The sequence below is a fragment of the Amphiura filiformis genome, chromosome 8 (genome assembly GCF_039555335.1).
Source record: "Amphiura filiformis chromosome 8, Afil_fr2py, whole genome shotgun sequence".
Lineage (NCBI taxonomy): Eukaryota > Metazoa > Echinodermata > Ophiuroidea > Amphilepidida > Amphiuridae > Amphiura > Amphiura filiformis.
This window is the reverse complement of record NC_092635.1, coordinates 35,418,147-35,437,840: the sequence shown is the minus strand read 5'-3', so window position 1 is coordinate 35,437,840 and position 19,694 is coordinate 35,418,147. Positions and strand designations below refer to the sequence as shown.

The window sequence follows — 19,694 nt, the reverse complement described above, 5'->3', positions numbered from 1 at the left end:
CTCACACTAACATCCTGGCTATGCCACGGCTTCTAGGGCTACTAGCATGACTAGATAGGGGCCTTTTGTATTGCATTTTTATATGACTGTGTTTGCAGACAACAGCTGTATTAAATAAATAATTAATATAAATAAATTCGTTGTTTTTGCATTTTTGCGAATTTTTGAGGGGTGGGGTATGCACGTTTGGACAGTATTTATTGTGGGACATTAGAGCACATTAGACATATCGAATTGTATTCTGAATACGAAGAATGTCCTTCTGATATCAAATAATTTTGATTTTTTGAAATGTAATACACATTTTATGGCAAATGATTAAAAATTGATATTTTTGATATTTAACAGTACTCGAAGTAAACTTTATAAATCTGACGATTTATACTTAAAGTGTATGTAGGTCGGATGAAAAGCCGACGATCAATTGAAAATTTTGATCTTTCATATTGAAGATATGGATTTTTTCCCAAAACACACAAAAAAAAATAGGTCTTTTGGGGAAAAAAATCCATATCTTCAATACGAAAGGTTAAAATGTTCAATTGATCGTCGGCTTTTCCTCCCAGCTACATACACTTTACGAATATATCATTAGATTTATAAAATTTACTTCGAGGACTGTTATATATCAAAATGTGAAAAATATCAAATTTTAATAATTTGTCATAAAATTTGTATTATATCGTGAATTTCAAAAAATATAAATTATTTGATATCAGAAAGACATTCTTCGTATTCAGAATGCAATTCGATATGTCTGATGTGCTCTCATGTCCCACGAAAAATACTGTCGAAACGCTCAAAACGCTCATTCCAGATCCCTTAAAGTATCATCAAAAGAGTCAGCTCTTTCAGCTGCAATATGTTTTAAAGTGCAGCGTGCATGGTAGAAATAATAGCAGAGGTGACTTGTAGAAACCTTGAACGTTACAATCACGGGACTCAGAACATTTCTCTAACATAGCGTGAGCGATGTAATCATGTGCCTACTAACACTTACCCAGCAAAAAGTAAGCTTAAATATGTGTGACTACTTCTATTATTTTTTTATCATTATTAAAGTGACATGAGGAAGATGCACTCTGCATCGAAATTTTGCCATAAAAATCGTTTCCCGTCCCCGTTTGTTTATTGCTTTGTCATAATTCTTCACGGGAATTCATCTCGGTTAGAAACCGGTTCAGGTATCTTGGTTTTGCTATCTTCTTCGTCTAAAACTTTATACACGCTAATGTTGATCGGAGTAATAGGTTAGTAATAAAATTCTTCTTCTCTTACTATATTTTTAATTATTTGCTTTCAAAACCGTTGTGAAAATATAAACATGCTCAGATTTAGACTTGCAAATCAACAACTGCATGGCAGTGGCGTAACTCCTATGGGCTCTGGGGGGCCGCGCCCCCGGGCACCCGGGCTAAGGGGCACCCTGGCCAGGCCTGGATACACATGCATTTCGACACGATAATACTTTGTTATAGGAACGAATTGGACACCTTTAGTACCATGGAGAGAATTAATCTTCATTTGGGTGCCCCCCTCAACACAAAATTTTCGCGCGCTTCGCGCGCAGTGCACCTTAACTTGTCATTTGAAAGACCAAAATTCAACTTGATTATACCAAATTAGTGGTATTTAAGCCTGACATTTCGCGCGCCCGCGCGCAATTGTTTTAGGAAGAAGGGGTATTTTGTACTCTTGCTCCCGGGCACCACAACCTCTAGCTACGTCACTGCAGCTAGTGATAAATCTTGAAAAGTAAAGCAATTGGAGAAGATGAAAACATTTTTGTTAACATGAAGTTCATTGAAAGATGAAATTAATTTGATCGGAAACACTGTTTTTTTTTAAAGTTGTGTATGTATGGCTTTCAATCAAGTGCATAGCAAGCTTTCTTGGTCGGGGGGATAATATTTGAGGGCAAAAACGAAAGCAATTTTGCGCTTGCATAATTTTGACCCGGTATTTTCAGAGGAATTTTCGGTTTTCTTAGAGAGAGTATGTACATTTAAGTCTTTGATCTTCCCAAAAGGCTTTATTGAGACAATGTGCGGGCGTAGCGAGCAAAATGTTTGTATTTTACGCTATTTGGGCCCATGATCTGGGTGGAAAGGGCTTATACTTTGATCAGCTCCTAATCGGCGGGCTTTATAACATCGCTGATTAATATCAAAATATTTTACTTTGAGAATTGTTTTGTCACACCTCTCCAGAAGCATCACAAATTACTAATGCAAGTCCTATACTTTGTCTACTTTCTTTAACACACAAAATATAGGCCGGACAGGTCAAATAATGGCTCTCTTAACGTGGGTCTACTTTTGGCGTAGTGGTAAAAGCCTAACAAGTCCCGCCTATTACGAGCTGATCAAAGTATAATAGGGACATTGTGCGCGCGAGCAGCGCGCAAATCTTTTGTATTTTGCACTATTTTGGCCCATGATCGGGATGAATTTTGGTGGAAAACGGGCTTCTTGTCACTTTTCTTTTCCTTTGCGTTCCCGATTTTCTCTTTCAATTTTTGTCGGAAGAGCACTTTTCTCTTTCATTTTTTTGTCCGGGTGGGGGGGCTTTGCACCATGCACACCATTGGTTAGGGGCACCCGATCTGCTTTCGCCCCCGGGCACCCTGAACCAAAGTTACGCCACTGCTGCATGGTAATGCCATGGATTGAGGTTGGAGTCAGAATTGAGTCCGCGTTGACTATATGGGCCCGCTGGGTAGCGTATCGGCGGGTCCGCAGTGATTTTCACGAAATTGACAAAAGTACCAGCAGCACCCACTTTATTTCAAGCACTGATTCAATAATCAGACCTTATTTTGATACTAGGCATCAGCTGCCCGGGTAAGACGTTATGTGGATGACACTGCTAATGTTCAGGTAGTTGCTAAATAATTTATTCTTTTTTTTTTTTATAATTTGCCACTCAAGTGTTTTTTATTTCATACTTGCAAATTGTGAGCTCGGTATAGCCCATTCAGGTATAACGACTTGAAATGATTTAAATTAACTTCAGTTATTTTTTCCTTGCTTTACAGATTGCTATTTGATACTACCGTTCGTCTTTTAAGCTAGAAAAATGGCTAGGTCCCCGTTCGATCTGAAATTTGTGGTCATTCTTTCCGTCATTGCGATTCACAAGGACATCGTATTTAACATCCACACGAGTGCCTTAGCTGCTGCACATTTGCTGGTTACACCAACGTGGAACCAAACTGATGCATCGTGTGCTCTGTATAGAAACTGGTCTGAGGGTCACTTTAACTTCCGAGGAGACCAACATCGCCTCTGTAGTATCACTGTTTCCTCTTCACACACGAACATTCTGGTAGAGTTTCCAGATCATGACTCCAATATGGGATACTTTGAATTCTGGGTTGAACGATTAGGAACTTTAAGTGAATGTCAATTCAAATATGAATTTGTCGGAACGCAGCAGACGACGTGTAACGCTGTTTTCCATCACGAATATCTTCTATTAAATCTTCAAGGGAATGCAAGTCTTCTTTTGAAAGAGAGTCCAGCGACAGAATCATCTGCAGATTGTGCAAACAACCTCTCTCTTCCTCAGGAAACAGTTTGCTCGAAATTAACTGTATTCAATGAGACAATTACTTGTGACTTTCATGAAGACAAAGATTCCGTTTATCGACTATACATGCAAACTATTCCGAATGTTTGTAGATATGAATTCAACTCCTTGTGTAATACTGCTCTTGAGTATAACAGGCAAGTGACGTTTCAATGTATAAACAATAAGTCTACCGAAAAACATGTTAAACGTATTGTATACCAAACCAACATTGCTGTAATAGATCTTAGTAAAAACAAACTTGAAACTGTAACTCCCGGTAGCTTGATTGGTTTAACAAATGTAGTTGGCCTTGATTTGAGCTCGAATTCATTAAGCGCTTTGTCAACGGGCTCGTTTCAAGGGCTTGATAGTCTGGAAAGTTTATTTCTGGCAAAGAATCAGTTGAAATCAGTCGATTCTGATATTTTCCACGCTGTGTCAAAGCTCTCTTATATCTTTCTTGATGACAACAACTTGACAAATTTGCCAAACACACTTTTTCATGGTATGTTGAATATAAAAGATGTGAACATTAGAAGAAATAAGTTGATTTCTTTAAGTGGTGACATATTTGCCAATTTAACCACACTGGAAGTTATAAATGTAGCTTACAATCAGTTATCAGAATTAGATGAAGATATTTTTCAAGGTCTCACCAACTTACAATTTTTAGGTTTGGCAGTAAATCAGTTTCAAACCTTACACCGGGATATATTTAAAGGTTTATTTAATTTACAAATGATGTATATAGGACGAAATCCATTTACACATCTTGACTTTGACATTTTCAGAGATGTAAGAAACCTGTTAATTTGTGACCTTTCTTCTGGTTACTTGCAAACAGTGCCAAATATTAAACATATGAGCAACCTGAAATTGATCGACGTTCAGAGAAATCCATTGACACGCATAGATAGTAGCACATTTTCAAAGGCTCCAAGAGGGGCTAGGATTTATGCAAGTCAACAAGAAGTATGCGAGTGTTACATGGTAAAAGAAGCTCTCTGTAGTGCAGTTGATGACAGGTCTCCCTATCTTACGTGCCAAAGATTACTACCTGATAGGGTTTTAGTGGTTATGATGTGGCTTATTGGTTTAAACGCTCTCGTTGGGAATTCATTTGTGTTAGTTTTGAAACTCCTGACACTAAAATCGGAGAAAAACACCATTCAAGATCGGTTACTTACTAGTTTGGCTTTGTCGGACTTTCTTATGGGCGTTTACATGGTATCAATTTCAACAGCCGATGTTTATTTTGGAGAGAGCTTTCCAATGAAAGCGGAGTCTTGGAGATCTAGCATTACTTGCAGAGCAAGCGGTGCTATTTCCATAATATCAAGTGAGGCATCTGTGTTTTTTGTAACCTTAATCAGTATTGACCGATTTGTGCACATACAGTTCCCATATTCTTCCAAACGACTCGGAAGAAAATCTGTTGGTGTCGTAATTGTCTGCACATGGGTACTTGCGTTTGGATTAGGTGTCGTTCCTTCAAGTTTAGCGGGAATAAATCGTAAATTTTACGACAATTCTCATGTTTGTATCGGTTTGCCTTTGGCGCTGCTTGATGAGTATGCAAGTACTAACGTACTGCGCCCAATCAGCATTGGTCGAATACATTTTTTTCATAGAGAAGTGGAATCGGTGTATCAAGGTAAAGTTACCGGTATGTATTTTTCATCAGCTGTTTTCCTAGGTTTGAATGGAATCTGTTACTTCGTCATTTTGTTCTGTTATATTGGTATTTTAAGAGCGGTACGAAAGTCTTCTAGAAGAGTTAGGCACACACAAGAAATGAAGAACCAATTGATATTAACAGGAAAGGTAGCGGCTATAGTAGCCACAGATTTCTGTTGTTGGTTTCCAGTCATTATCCTAGGAATCTTGGTACAGTTTAGAGTCTTGACGTTACCTCCATCGGTGTTTGCGTGGTCGGTAGCATTTCTTTTACCGATAAACTCTGCAATTAACCCATATCTGTACACTATTTCAGCTCTTGTAAGCAAATTTAGAAAGCAAAGAAAAGATCGTTCGATGAGCTTGGTTAGTGAAAATACGAAGAAGACTGGTGCAGATAGTGACTTGAAAACAATTTCGTCTATGATGTAAAATTACTGAATTATTCCAACATTAACTAATGTTAAGAATAGCTATGTTTCTAATTGTTTTCAGAATACGGATACTTTATTATATATGGCAAACGGAAACCGTGTTTATTTTAAAATTGTAATCTATTTGTAAAAATGTATTTCAAAAGTTCATAGAATAAATCTTTTGTCCAAAATAAAGCGGAACCAAGCTAAATTAATAAACGAATAAATTTTCACAATTTTGATCGCAAAAAATAACATATTTAACACCGTGTTCTAGTTCTTAGTATGTATAAATAAATAAATTTATATTATTTTTAGAATAAATAACATAAGTGTGAATATGCAATCTTAAAATATTTGTGAGACTTATACCAGGTAGGTGAATACCAGTCCGAGATGGCTTACCTTTGAGCTTCAGTTGTTTAAACTTGCTACGCTTCTTTTTAATTAAGGTCATGTTTCGCTTTTCAAAACGTCTTTTCTTTTGAATAGATAATCTTCTAGACGCAAGTATGAATGCTGATGTACGGCTTTTCACAAACTTTCATGTATTGTTGCGTCGCGCTCTGGCAAACTTTTCAAAACAAGTTCAAAAAGTCTCCTCAATTAGCTTATACTTTAATACAACGGGATCAGCATTTAGTCTTGCTACAAGCTAAATAAATGCATTTCAATTTTATGTGTAAAATCAAATTATTTGTCAAACTAAGACATACAAGCTGTATCAAAATGATTGGTACCTATCAGTTTTTGGTATTTATTGACAAGCCTGCTTTTTCAATATGCAAGATTGGATCATCTTGAAATGACAATGATATACTTTTAGCATAGTTTTATGAACGTATAAAACATTAAAAAATTATGCAAGTCAACAATCTATAAAATAAGATACGACAGTTCATATGTTGCATTTGACGAGGCAGTCTTTTCCACAACCACTGAAAGCTGAAATCATTTTGATTTATATCACTCATACATAAATTCTAGACAGTTCATTGGTTGATTACCATTTGCCATTTTTACCATCACCCTCTCCGTGTGATAGTCTTTACTATCATAGTGCTCTGCCGTAGTGCGCCTGCGCTAAGCCGTGCGCTGCCTCTTGGACTCGCCGATTTAGTTATGGGGTAGACCCCAAAATGTGAAGTATATCACGGCAAAGCATGGTGTTAAAAAAAAAAAAAAATGTATTTCCTACTTTAAATAGTATTTTAGTAATAGAATTTATGCATGAGTGATATAAAACAAATATTAACTGTCTTAAATTCGTGTAATGGTCGAAATATAATCACTCGGTGAAAGATGTATTGTTCCATTCCACTCGCCGTTCCGGCTCGTGGAATGGAACAATCCATCTTTCACCTCGTGATTATATTTCGACCATCACACTCATAGACAGTTAATATTTGTATAACAGCCTGTATAAACATAATCTTTTAATGAACTGGGTCTATTTCACTAAACTTTTTACCCTTCGTAACTCAAGTAACCGTTTTTTAAAGTTACGAATACCCAATACTAGACGTAACTTTACGAAGGATTCCTGTAATACATCCCTATTAGTTATGAAGGGTACCACTCATAAGTATATATGTTTAGTGAAATGGACATTATGACTCGTCGTAAGTTACGAATGATTTTGAGACTAACGAACCTTCGTGATTGTATTGATACCTTTGAATGTGTTTGAAATGTTTCGTGTGAACATACACACTGACGAATAGCTCACGACTTTAAACCGTCCAGGCGTCCGCACCTTTTGTATTATATCACTCATTCATAAATTCTAGACAGTTCATTGGTTGATTACCATTTATCATTTTTACTATCACCCTCTCCGTGTGATAGTCTTTACCATCATGTGCTCTGCCGTAGTGCGCCTGCGCCAAGCCGTGCGCTGACTCTTGGACTCGCCGATTTAGTTATGGGTGGACCCCAAAATGTGAAGTATATCACGGCAAAACATGGTGTTATGTTAATGAAAAAATGTATTTCCTACCTTCAATAGTATTTTAGTAATAGAATTTATGCATGAGTGATATAAAACAAATATTAACTGTCTTAAATTCGTGTAATGGTCGAAACATAATCACGCGGTGAAAGATGTATTGTTCCATTCCAAACTAAAAAATATTGTCACGTGTTCCTATGTAATAGCATGGTAATATTCGTATTGCGCGGACTTGAATGTCGACCTTTTCCCATGATACATCACGATTACATCGCAAACCGCTGGCGGCGCCCTTATTGTGAATAGCGAGAATTGAAAGCAGACTTTCACTTTAGCATGTATCAAACTGAAAATCGAAATTGCCGCCTATATCCAACATGACTAATTCATACTCCCTCTTGATGATGAGTTAAATTCGGCAGAATCAGCACCGATGGGTTATGGGAAATATTAAGAGGAAAAAGACGATGAATTGTTCAGGAAACGTTTGTGAATTCCTTGTTGAACACGGTCTTTAATAATAATTCTCAAAAGAACAATCTAGTACAAAAAACAATGTTGAATTTCAGATTTCTGGAAGGAAGCAAGATCTCATAAAATTTACATGTAAGGCTGAAAAGTTAATGGGTATATTTTCGAGAACGTCTCCAGATCATTGTCCAACCACGGTGTCCAAGCTCCTCCTCTTAATGCGGGATTCGCCATCGGGTCCTCTGATGGATAGTATGCCGGAACGGCCTGGTTGGCATATTTCCGTAATTTTTTTGAAAGTTCTTTTACTATAGGTAAATATTTCGAATTTCTGGCCAAATTGCAAGTTTCAGTCGGGTCAGATTTAATATTGAATAGTCTAACGACAGATTGTCGTTGAAAGCATTCAGGCGATGTATCCCTCAGTGCTTGTTTACCCATACCAGACTCAGGTGGTGGAAGCCATATTGCTGAAGGAAAGAATAACAACAAACAAAATAATTATATATTATGTTACGAAAGAAATTTGGTTTATGTTCAATTATAAGGGGCAATATCAATAAGCTACAACTTTGCTTTGACTCTTTGTTCTGCTTTGTGATTGCGCTTGCAAATAAATGCAAGAGGAAGTCGGCGGCAGCGGCAGCGGCATCACTCCGAACTCAATGTTGCCGTTCTGTTCTCATTGGCCAAAATAGAGTGCAGTGTCATACGTCAGATGCGGCACCGCTCCCGAGTTGACTTGAATACAACTGCTTGCGATCCGATACTTTGGGCAAGGTGACAAGGTGATCGATTTATCGGCAAGACGCTGCTTGTTCCGCCTTGGTCACTGCTAGTGTTTCTGGTGCGGCGGCGACTGCGCAGTTACACAAACACCACCACTGAGCGGCAAAGCGGCAAGCGGCATGTCAATATATTAAGACCGAATTAAAAAGACTATTAAAAAGAATAGGACAAAGGCGCGGCGTGATTGGTTGCTGACTTGCCATGATGCAGTCATGTCTACAGTAGAATTCATCTCGACCTTTGCAGGACTTAACCCCATTAAAAGCTATTAAACCAAGATAACACTCATTGAAACAGCTCAACTGATTAAATCGGATCTTCTCTGGTTGTGCACAAGTGTCTGTTTTCATGTGCGATATCGCAATAAAGCTGGTATTATAGCTTCAGTTGGGTAACCGATTATAAAGGAAACGAAAGGAAACAATGGTATGTGTACCTTTGTTCACGAAATGAGACAATGGCGTGCTTTTTGTAAACCAGCATTCTTGAAAATGAGCAACATAATGATTGTTGACTTAACACGGTTTGGAAATAATTTCTTCATATTTTTGGTGTTATCTGTCGTTTACATATCCTTCCTAAAACACAAAAGTGCGACCCTCTCCAAACACCTAAATTAGCTAAAAATTTAGGACATGTTACAAAACTATATTGTCTAGAATTTTAGAAGAGTACTTTTAATATTGGCCGGTTATTTTTCACACAGCGAGGTTAACTAGGCAATGTACTATTACCTATAACATTAACTAAAACACCAAAGTACGAATATTTCCAAACATCTAAATTAGCTAAAAATTTAGGACATGTTAAAAACTATATTTTCTAGAACTTTAGAAGAGTACTTTTAATATTGGCCGGTTATTTTCACACAGCGACGTTAACTAGTCATATCCCCATACTTTTAACGTAGGGCTATTTGTAGAGGTCACGCGTCAATGGGAAAGAGCACTGTGTATTGTGTATAGGAAAACGGACAGTAACTGCAGTATGCACAGTACGGCAATTTTGGACTGGTTGACAGGACGTCATACGCAAACTAGTCTTTTTATTCGGTCTTGGATAACATGAAGCCGGCATTAAGTTGACAGTGTTCCTTATTTTTTTAGCTTTATTTATATGTTTTGTGTGACTCCCCCATTGGATGTTGTGTCATATTTTCCCTGTTTTATCCATTGCTAGTGTGACACTGTTGTATCCTTTTGGATCCATCCTTTGGTTCCCCGCTGGTCAGTTGGAACAGATTTTCCCTGTTTTTATATAATGTTCCTTATGTAATAAATATCCTGAGACTATTTTACAAAAGGTAAATCCCATTTGGCAGGCTCTTCAAAATTTAATTAATATAAGTTCAGAATATCGTAGCACTGTATATGATTGTGATCTACTCCCCACTTCTTATATTGGCCCACCCACCACTCCTAATAAGTTCAGAATATCGTAGCATCGTATATGATTGTCATCTACTCACCACTTCTTATATTGGCTCCGGTCAGTAATTTCCAATCGCCACTCCTGATACCAGCTCGTATCAATGGATTTAATGTTTCCTTTCTATCCATATTAGCTTGCCAATAGTCATACTCTGAAGTCACCATTTGAGGAAAGTCTTCTAGTTCATCAATGTTTAATAGAATTTCACTTCTGCTGGAAATGTTACCTTCACTGAAATTTGTATATCAAATTGATCAAGTAAGATAAGATGCGCTGGATTTCAATGTTTATTATACGTCGTGCAAAAATATCAACAACATAACTTTACTATGAATTAAAAAAAATATGTAGGGTCTATATACTAGTGCGACTGATTTCACTGAATAATTGAATATGTGAGCATTTGGTTGAAACCATGCTTTTGATGATTTTCCCTGAATTTGTCACCCGAATCGGAGAAATCTGTAATATATAATACGTATTGTTCCTTTTTCGCTAAGGCTAGAAAGTTGCTTGGTGTCATTTTAAAACCATGTCTTGAACGTCAGTTAAATCTGATCAAATAATAAGGAATCAGATAGCAACGTTTGCATAGTAATAGGCCAAGTTTTTATTTTTGAAATTCGCGATATGATACAAATTTTAAAATTATTAAAATTATTTGATATCAGAAAGACATTCCTCGTATTCGAAATGCAATTCGATATGTCTGATGTGCTCTCAGGTCCCACAAAAATACGTGAAAACGTCGCTATCCGAGCCCTTAAGCTAGCGTTAAATGTTTTAGGCAGTTACAATACATTTTAACAAGTCATTTGTCAGTCAATTGTGCATGGTGTCCACTAAACAGTGCTAAAGATACACGGGCTGTATCAAAAAGATTGTAATACATCACCCAGTGGGCACACCTGACGTTGAAATCACGTTGAAATCACGTTGAAACTTCAACGTCGTAATCAATTTCGACGTTGAAATCAGGTTGAAATCACGTTGTATTTGCAAATGGACTTCAACCTGATTTCAACCTAGAGGTTAGTTGAAATCAGGTTGAAATTTCAACGTTGTATCAACGTCGAAATCCTAACCTGTGCCCACTGGGATCAGTTTTGACGTTTATTAAAAAGCCTGCGTCTTTCAACAATGTTCAAATGTAGTACAAGAATTTGCATCTTCAAAACCTCATACATGTGTCTGATAACTTTAATCTACGACTTGCATTACCTTTGGATGCGACACTCTTGTCCATAATCACTTGAAACTGCATATTGATGGAGCCTGTACAAAGATTATCATTCCCCGGATCATTCCCAACAAAGTTCTGAAAATTCTCCTCTTACGTACCTGATCATTTTCCATTGATTAATTCCGTCTAGTGGTTTCTTCATTTGTGCGGTACTTCCACCTGCGACGCCATCTACTAACGTAGGGAACCAATCGCTGATGTGCATCAGTTCTTTGTTAACTGTGCCTTTAACGTGTTTAGAAAGTAACGGACTGTTGACGAATCCTACTGCTCGTATTCCTCCTTCATATAGACTCCATTTCCCCCCTTTCAGTGGCCAGTTGTTTCCTGCAGCGTCAACCTTAAGCATACCACCATTATCTGTTATTTAAACAAGATAACTTCAACATCTGTCCTTTTGTTGAACCAGATAATTAAGTATACAATTTTGTGTCGTTGCTTAAGGGCTGGGGTATGAACGTTTGGACAGTATTTATTTTGGGACATCAGAGCACATCAGACATATCGAATTACATTCTGAATACGAAGAATGTCATTCTGATATCAAATAATTTAGATTTTTGAAATTCGCAATTTAATACACATTTTATGGCAAATCATTAAAATTGATATTTTTGATATTTAACAGTACTTGAAGTAAACTTTATAAATCTGATGATTTATACTTAAAGTGTATGTAGGTGGGATGAAAAGCCGACGATCAATTGAAAATTTTGACCTTTCGTATTGAAGATATGGATTTTTTTCCCAAAACACCAAAAAAATTAGTTCTTTTTGGGAAAAAATCCATATCTTCAATATGAAAGGTCAAAATTTTCAATTGACAGTCGGCTTTTCCTCCTGCTACATACACTTTAAGAATATATCATTAGATTTATATAATTTACTTCGAGGACTGTTATATATCAAAATTTGAAAAATATCGAATTTTATAATTTGTCATAAAATGTGTATTATATTGTGATTTTCAAAAAATTAAAATTATTTGATATCAGAAAGACATGCTTCGCATTCAGAATGCAATTCGATAGGTCCGAGGTGCTCTCATGTCCCACAAAAAATACTGTCGAAACGCAATAAACGCTCATTTTAGATCCCTTAAGGGATCTAAAATGAACATTTTGCGTTTCGACAGTATTTTTGTGGCACATGAGCACCTCAGACCTATCGAATTGTATTCTGAATACGAAGCATGTCTTTCTGATATCAAATAATTTTAATTTTTGAAAATCACAATATAATACAAATTTTATGACAAATTATAAAAATTTGATATCTTTCGAATTTTTGATATATAACAGTCCTCGAAGTAAATTAGATAAAGCTAATGTTATATTCTTAAAGTGTATGTAGCAGGAGGAAAAGCCGACAGTCAATTGAAAATTTTGACATTATGAAGATATGGATTTTTTCCCCAAAAAGACCTATTTTTTTTTTTTTGGTGTTTTGGGAAAAAAAATCCATATCTTCAATACGAAAGGCCAAAATTTTCAATTGATCGTCGGCTTTTCAACCCACCTACATACACTTTAAGTATAAATCATCAGATTTATAAAGTTTACTTCAAGTACTGTTAAATATCAAAAATATCAATTTTTAATGATTTGCCATAAAATGTGTTTTAAATTGCAAATTTCAAAATTTCAAAATTATTTGATATCAGAATGACATTCTTCGTATTCAGAATGCAATTCGATATGTCTGATGTGCTCAAATGTCCCAAAATAAATACTGTCCAAACGTTCATACCCCAGCCCTTAAGAAGATGGCTCCTTAACGGACTCTTTGTACACGGAACCAATAGCATAGCACCGCCTTCCAAAGACGGGACACTCTTGTGCACATTTGCCTTCAATTCCAAACGTATCAATGGGTATTTACTAATTTATCTTTGGACATAGCAAATATTACTCAGAAAATAATAAATTCAATATATTATTCAAGAAATCAATTCTGACAATAATGTTCGAACCGGGCAGAGGTATTAAATACGTATTGCGCCGGATTCAACACCTATAGACAAGATATTTTTAAACGGAGAAATAAACTGTATTGAACTGAAGGCTGAAGGCATATAGATAATAAGTTAACATCACTGCTCTTCTCCACCTGGATCATTAGATCAGTTGGTAGAAGATCTATCCGGTGATCCGAAGGTCCCAGGTTCAAATTCTTGATGATTTTTTTTATGGCTGCCATTTATGTACGTGGATATATTTTAAGGCCAAGTAAAATAAAAAACATATTTCACGTCCGGGTTTTTGAAAAAAAAGGAGGAAGAGGAGACTTTTTATTTTTTATTTTTTATCTCAAAATCAGTGTAAATACCCATAATTAGAGCTGTTTTAGCGTATACAATAAATGCCTGGAAAAAGGAGGAGGCCTCTTTTTATTTGTTGTTCTGAGAGATAGGCCCCCTCTAACTACCACAAAACCTTATAAAAGTGTTTCTTGTATATTAGCAAGGCTATAGAAAGTATCTCTACTTCATAGACACATTTTTTGAAAAGTTATAACTGTAATTTCAAAAAATAAAAATAAAATTGAAGAAACCTCAAAAAAAGGAAGAGGGAGGGGACGTGAAACATACTTATTTTTTTATTTGGCTTAAGATGTTTTTAGTTTGAATATTATATATAGCAAAATTAATAATAAGTTAATGACAAGGAATCAGTTATCAGGTTATGGAGCTGTGTTTCCTTGTCTTTAACTTGCAGTTACCTGAAGAAAATATCAAGACTGTATCGTTCCACATTCCTGTTTTCTTGAGAGTATCTGTGACATTTTTAACTCCTTCGTCCATGATATAAGCCATTGCAGCCATTAAACGCCTGTCAATGTTCTTGATGTCCTTGAACATGTCCTTGTATCGCTGTGGAGCCTGGAGAGGTCTGTGTACATTCTTATATGCGAGGTAGAGAAACAAGGGCTTCGATAGCAAAGATATGGTGAATGACATGGAGGAGGAGAAGGAAGAATAGAAAGAGATGGATGAGCAATGAGAGAAAGAAGGAAGAGGCATGGAGGAGGAAAAGGAAGAGCGGAAGGAGATGAAGGATCAACGAGGAAAAGAAGGAAGAAGAAGAGGAAGAAAATGCAAAAGTCATGAAAGAAGAAGACAAACTTAAGAAGAAGGAATGTGCATTAGACGGAAGTTGAAGATGAAGAAAGTTGAAGAAGAAGAAGAAGAAGAAGTTAGAAGAAAGAGGAGGAGGAAGAGAAGAAGAAGAAATGATAAAGAAGAAGAAGAAGGAGAAGGAAGATGACGAAGATGAAGATGACGAAGAAACAGTTGGAAAGGGGTGGAGGATCAGGGTGATTGGCATGGAGGAGGAAAAGGAAGAGGAGAAGGAGATGAAGGAACAACGAGAAAAGAAGGAAGAAGAAGAGGAAGAAGATGCAAAGGTCATGAAAGAAGAAGACAAAATTAAGAAGAAGAAGGAATGTGCATTAGACGAAAGTCGAAGAAGAAGAAGAAGAAGAAGAAGGAGAAGAAGAAACGACAAAGAAGAAGAAGGAGAAGGAAGATGAAGATGATGAAGAAACAGTTGGAAAGGGATGGAGGATCAGGGTGAATGACATGGATGAGAAAAAAGAAGAGGAGATGAAGGAGCAACGAGAGAAAGAAGAAAGAGGAAGAGGAAGAAGATGCAAAAGTCATAAAAGAAGAAGACAAAAATTAAGAAGAAGAAGAAGAAGAAGAAGAAGAAGAAGAAGTAGAAGGAAGATAGTGAAGATGAAGATAATGAAGAAACAGTTAGAAAGGGGGTTGAGGAGAAGCAAAACAAAACATAAATCAAGCAATGTATTAATCGTAATCCTATTCAATCAGAGATGTACTCAAACGACTGTTTATTGATATTTTAATATAGAATATGAACGGCAATTGAATCATTATACCAAGATTACCTTTTTCGAGTCATGCTTCTCAATGGTTTCCTGGGCTTTCCCTGTAAATAATGTTGTAGAATAAACTCCTTTATGCTCCCATGTTACAGTCTCATTTTCCCACAAATCTTTCCCGCTCCAATACTCTCTAATTCCATTGTCCTTGTTGCCTGCGTATTTTGCAGGTCCCACGTCTTCCAAATCATCAATGACAGTGTTCAAATTGTTATCAGTAGTACTGTTGATGTAAGATGCATTTACGGAATAAGAAGCTCCTAGCGGGTTGCTTTTAAAAATGTATGTCCTGTTGTGAACGTAGTGATCCGTTCCTCCTACAGCATATCCTGGAAAGGAGTGAGAAACACAGGTGCAGTGCCGTATTATTCTTTAAAGTTTATACACATGAGTCATTTCAGAATTTCAGCTTCGGTATTGTTGAGTAGAATCCACCGTTTTGTACATGCATGTTTACCTAATTTGGGCGTTCTAAATCACATTTATCAGCTAATAACAAGATACAGTGTTGGCCTGTAAATACAAGGGGCTGTAAATACCGAGTTGAAATAAGAAAACGGCAGGCAATTAGGGCAAGGAGCTATCTGCTTTACATTTACAATCCAAGATGGTCGCCAGAGCCATTTTGAAAAATTAAGTTTTGAACCAGAGCACCTATAGTCATGTGCAAAGACACTTTTTCGGGTAAGTCGATCACGAGGAAATTCGATTCTGACATTATTTTGACATTACGGCGTTATTTTCACCCAGAAATCCAAGATGACTGCCGGTACCATCTTGAAAATTTTAGTTTTGAACCAGAGACACTTTTTCGGATAATTTTCACATTTTTTATATTGATCATTACTATAATCTAATACATTTACATCAATGTGCTCATTTTATTGATCAGGATATCAGCGCAACTTACCGAAAAAAGAGTCGAACCCGCGACGCGTTGGTAAACACTCTGTTCTACAATAACCAAGATGCCATTTTCCTATTGCATGTGTCATATAACCCAACTCTTTTAGTTTCTCCGGTAAGGTGGTTTCACTTAGAGGCAAACAGGTTGGCTGAGGTGCTTTAAATAGCCGATGTTGTAAACCATAGCGGATCTAAGAACGAGCGCATGAATTTCAAAGTCAAAAGTTCAATACATGGTATGCATGAAGTATGGTGAGCAGATGTGTGATTGAAATCAGCTTGTAATTAGTTACTAATGAATACCGCTAAAAGTTTGCTAACGTTAAGTCGTATCTTGGACTCCGATGAACCGCACACCCAGCAAGGAAGCACATGAAGTGGTTTTAATGGTATATGATAAATATCTAAGCCCGTAAGTCATGTAAGTCGATCTTTGTAGCACTCTTTAGAGTTTGGGTTAGGATTGCGGTTCCATCACTGTTCACAGTTGCTCCCCTTTCTTTTCCGATCTTTGGTAATTGCTTTAAGTGTTAGAGTTAGAGTTAGGGTAAGGATTGTGGGTCCATCACTATTCTACAGTTGCTTCCCTTTCTTTTCCATGCTTTGGTAAATGCTTTATGTAGTTAGAGTTAGGGTTAGGACTGTGGTTCCATCATTGTTCTACAGTTGCTCCCCCATAACTACCTAAAGGGATTTTCAGTGATTCCACGAGAACATGAAAATTTATAAACGTATTAGAGTAGCTTATAAATAAAGGACAAGTCAATAGTCTTTCGCAGGATAAGTCGTCAAAATTATTTTAAAAAAGTATTAGAAAAGTTTTCTAGTTTGATTAGTGTGCTTACACTGAGACGAAAATATGTATTTTCGTCTCAGGTGCCACCAATCGCCATGATCGCCAAGCAAAACCAGGGGCGAATGCATGATATTTTAGGTTAAAATATACATGCCATGACGGACGATGACGATGAGGATATTCAAAATATTGGAAATAAATTGAAAGCTTCTTTTGATCTCGATTCATAATATCTGAGATACTACAGCTTCATGTAAAATGTCTTATTTTGTCTTTAACCCCAGAACTACGAATTTTTATCCGTCACAATAAACGCGTGTGTCTACGCCCAACCGACCTAAGCTAATCGTAGATCCATCCTTTTGCGCTTTTGGCTGAACCACGAGCAGGCTATGTTATAATCTTTTCTACTCAACAAAGGTGCAAAAACTGAATTTTATGATTTTCCGAATGAGCAAATCGCTGAATGGGCTAGTATTAGTCCTTACCTAATCATAATCCTAACCTAAAACCTAACCCTACTGGGAGTGGCGGTGGTGCCAAGAAACGAACTACTGGAGACTAATGTTAATCCCCGGGTGTTATTCTATTTCTCCTGATAATGAAAAAATTATGCCGGACATTTGTAGCAGTCACGTTAGCTCAATCGATAAGGCGTTCGACTCTGGTGCGAGAGGTTGTGGGTTCGAACCCTGGCGGTGCCTAGTACGCTCTCGTGGAAAAATGAGTTAGCTTGACATTCCCTTGGACAAGGAACTTACTGCTAATTTGTCTCGTTGTAACCCGTACGAAACTCGGGGAGCTGATCCTGGTTGCGATGGTTATTTGTTTAATGTCTTGAAGCAGCAAAGTCCCTGAATTGTTGTTTAATGGTTTGTGGAATTATGTGGGGCCGTAGTGGTCAGCGACAACCTGTAAAGTGTGCTGAGGCTTGTGGATCAACGTCAATTTTATCAGATGGTATAAATTAGTTTTGGTACGTATTGTAAAGAATCGTAAACTATTATGTTATCATAGAATGGCATCAATTGCTCCAGGCAATTGATTCAGTTGCACCTAAAAGTTATCAGAATAACTCACCAGATATCTCCCTGTCATGAGGACACTCCTCGATGGTGAACAAATAGGTTGCACATAATAATTCTCCAGTTTGACACCTTCTGAAGCCAGTGTATCCAAGTGTGGTGTTCTGACTGCAGACATACCATGGACAGCATGGTATCCGATGTCATTGTAGCCTAAGTCATCCGCCAGGACAAACACAATATGGGGGCGTGGTGGTTTGTCTTTTTGATGGTCCTTAATTATAAACTGTTCAGTATTTCCATTAGTGTCTGTGTTAGCCACTAAGTTTGGTTCATGTGATGGGTCATCCAATGATTTACTTTGAGTACTGTATCTCAAAAGTACAAGGCAAGTTGAAAAGGCCAACATGATTGAGCCAAACATTAAGAGTGTTGTCCACTGCAGTGCCATTTTTGGGACATCAAAGACTGAAGCGATTATATAAAAACACAGGTTTGGCGCGCTGTTACGAAGTTATTCGTACCAATTATATGTCCCATCTGCAGTCTGAGCTGAATGTCATTATGCTGTAGCAAAAGATAGAGTAGAGCTTCAGTGTTAGTCTTTTGAAGAATTGTCCCTTTCTTTTCCGACGACCTAACCCGCCCAGTCCGTCCTCACTCGGTTTCATATCATCTTTTCCAGTACTGATGAGATATGGACTACACTCTGGACTACACCTCAATAACACCATAAGCTACCATAGCTCCTTATAATATTATAACCTATTTCACTCTACAGTAATAAAACTAAAAGACAGGCCCTGGACAATTAAAGCCTGCATGCATCCATATCATGTCCGAAATAAGGTTTCTCAATTTGGAGGGTTTTCAACGTTGGTGTGGGTAGGGATGTGGATGGTACTCCGAAAAACTGCCCGACTTTAAACCAACGAATAACAGACCCGAATTTATAACAATTTTGGGAAAATTATCGAAAACTTGACACATTTTCGAGAAGATAAAAAAACACCCTTTCTTAAACCAAATTTGCATAAAATTGAGGGCCATCAATAAACAAAAATGCTGGAAAATGCACCCGAGTCTAAACTAAATGACTGAAAATGCACCCCGAATCTGCCACATACCACCGTACCCTCATTTCCATTGAGAACCTCCCCCGGAAGGTAGTTCGTAAAGGTTTATAATTTACTCATTTCTAAAAAAAAGTAACTGTACTTACCTCATACTTGATTTTTTTTAATTCGCCAAAATTACACTTAACAACAGCCAATGGCACAGCCAATGTATATGGCTACTGCATCTGCTGAAGAACAAAAATATATTAAAAAAAAAAAAAAATAAGACAAATGTGACAGTATTAAATGTGATTCAAGTTTAATACCAGACTGATTGGTATTTTAATACCAATCAGTCTGGTATTGAACTTGTTTTGTTTTTATTTCCGGGTAGTAGCCTATAATTGACGCTGGTCAGCCAAACTTATTAGTAAATTAAGAAGCAAATCAAAGAT

At 37.0% G+C, this 19,694-nt stretch overlaps 1 protein-coding gene across 1 annotated transcript; it reads right to left on the bottom strand.

Moving 5' to 3' along the window:
• Positions 1-8,113: 8,113 nt before the first annotated feature.
• On the bottom strand, positions 8,114-19,489 carry LOC140158978 (arylsulfatase B-like). The gene is made up of 8 exons (XM_072182280.1): positions 19,404-19,489; positions 18,237-18,748; positions 16,365-16,551; positions 15,461-15,783; positions 14,273-14,480; positions 11,650-11,911; positions 10,346-10,539; positions 8,114-8,558 (listed from the first exon to the last, which is right to left on the bottom strand). The coding sequence occupies exons 2-8, from the start codon at positions 18,630-18,632 to the stop codon at positions 8,218-8,220; spliced, it is 1,911 nt and encodes a 636-aa protein (XP_072038381.1). The 5' UTR covers positions 18,633-18,748; positions 19,404-19,489; the 3' UTR covers positions 8,114-8,217.
• Between the last annotated feature and the right edge of the window lie 205 nt (positions 19,490-19,694).

What these genes read in the sequence shown, in the direction of transcription:
- LOC140158978 (XM_072182280.1), bottom strand. Translation starts at nt 18,632, where the DNA reads ATGGCACTGCAGTGGACAACACTCTTAATGTTTGGCTCAATCATGTTG. An exon ending in CGGGTTCGACTCTTTTTTCG is followed by an intron (nt 15,784 to 16,364) that starts GTAAGTTGCGCT and finishes ACTCCTTTCCAG; the next exon opens with GATATGCTGTAGGAGGAACG. An exon ending in AGTCTTGATATTTTCTTCAG is followed by an intron (nt 11,912 to 14,272) that starts GTAACTGCAAGT and finishes TTTAAATAACAG; the next exon opens with ATAATGGTGGTATGCTTAAG.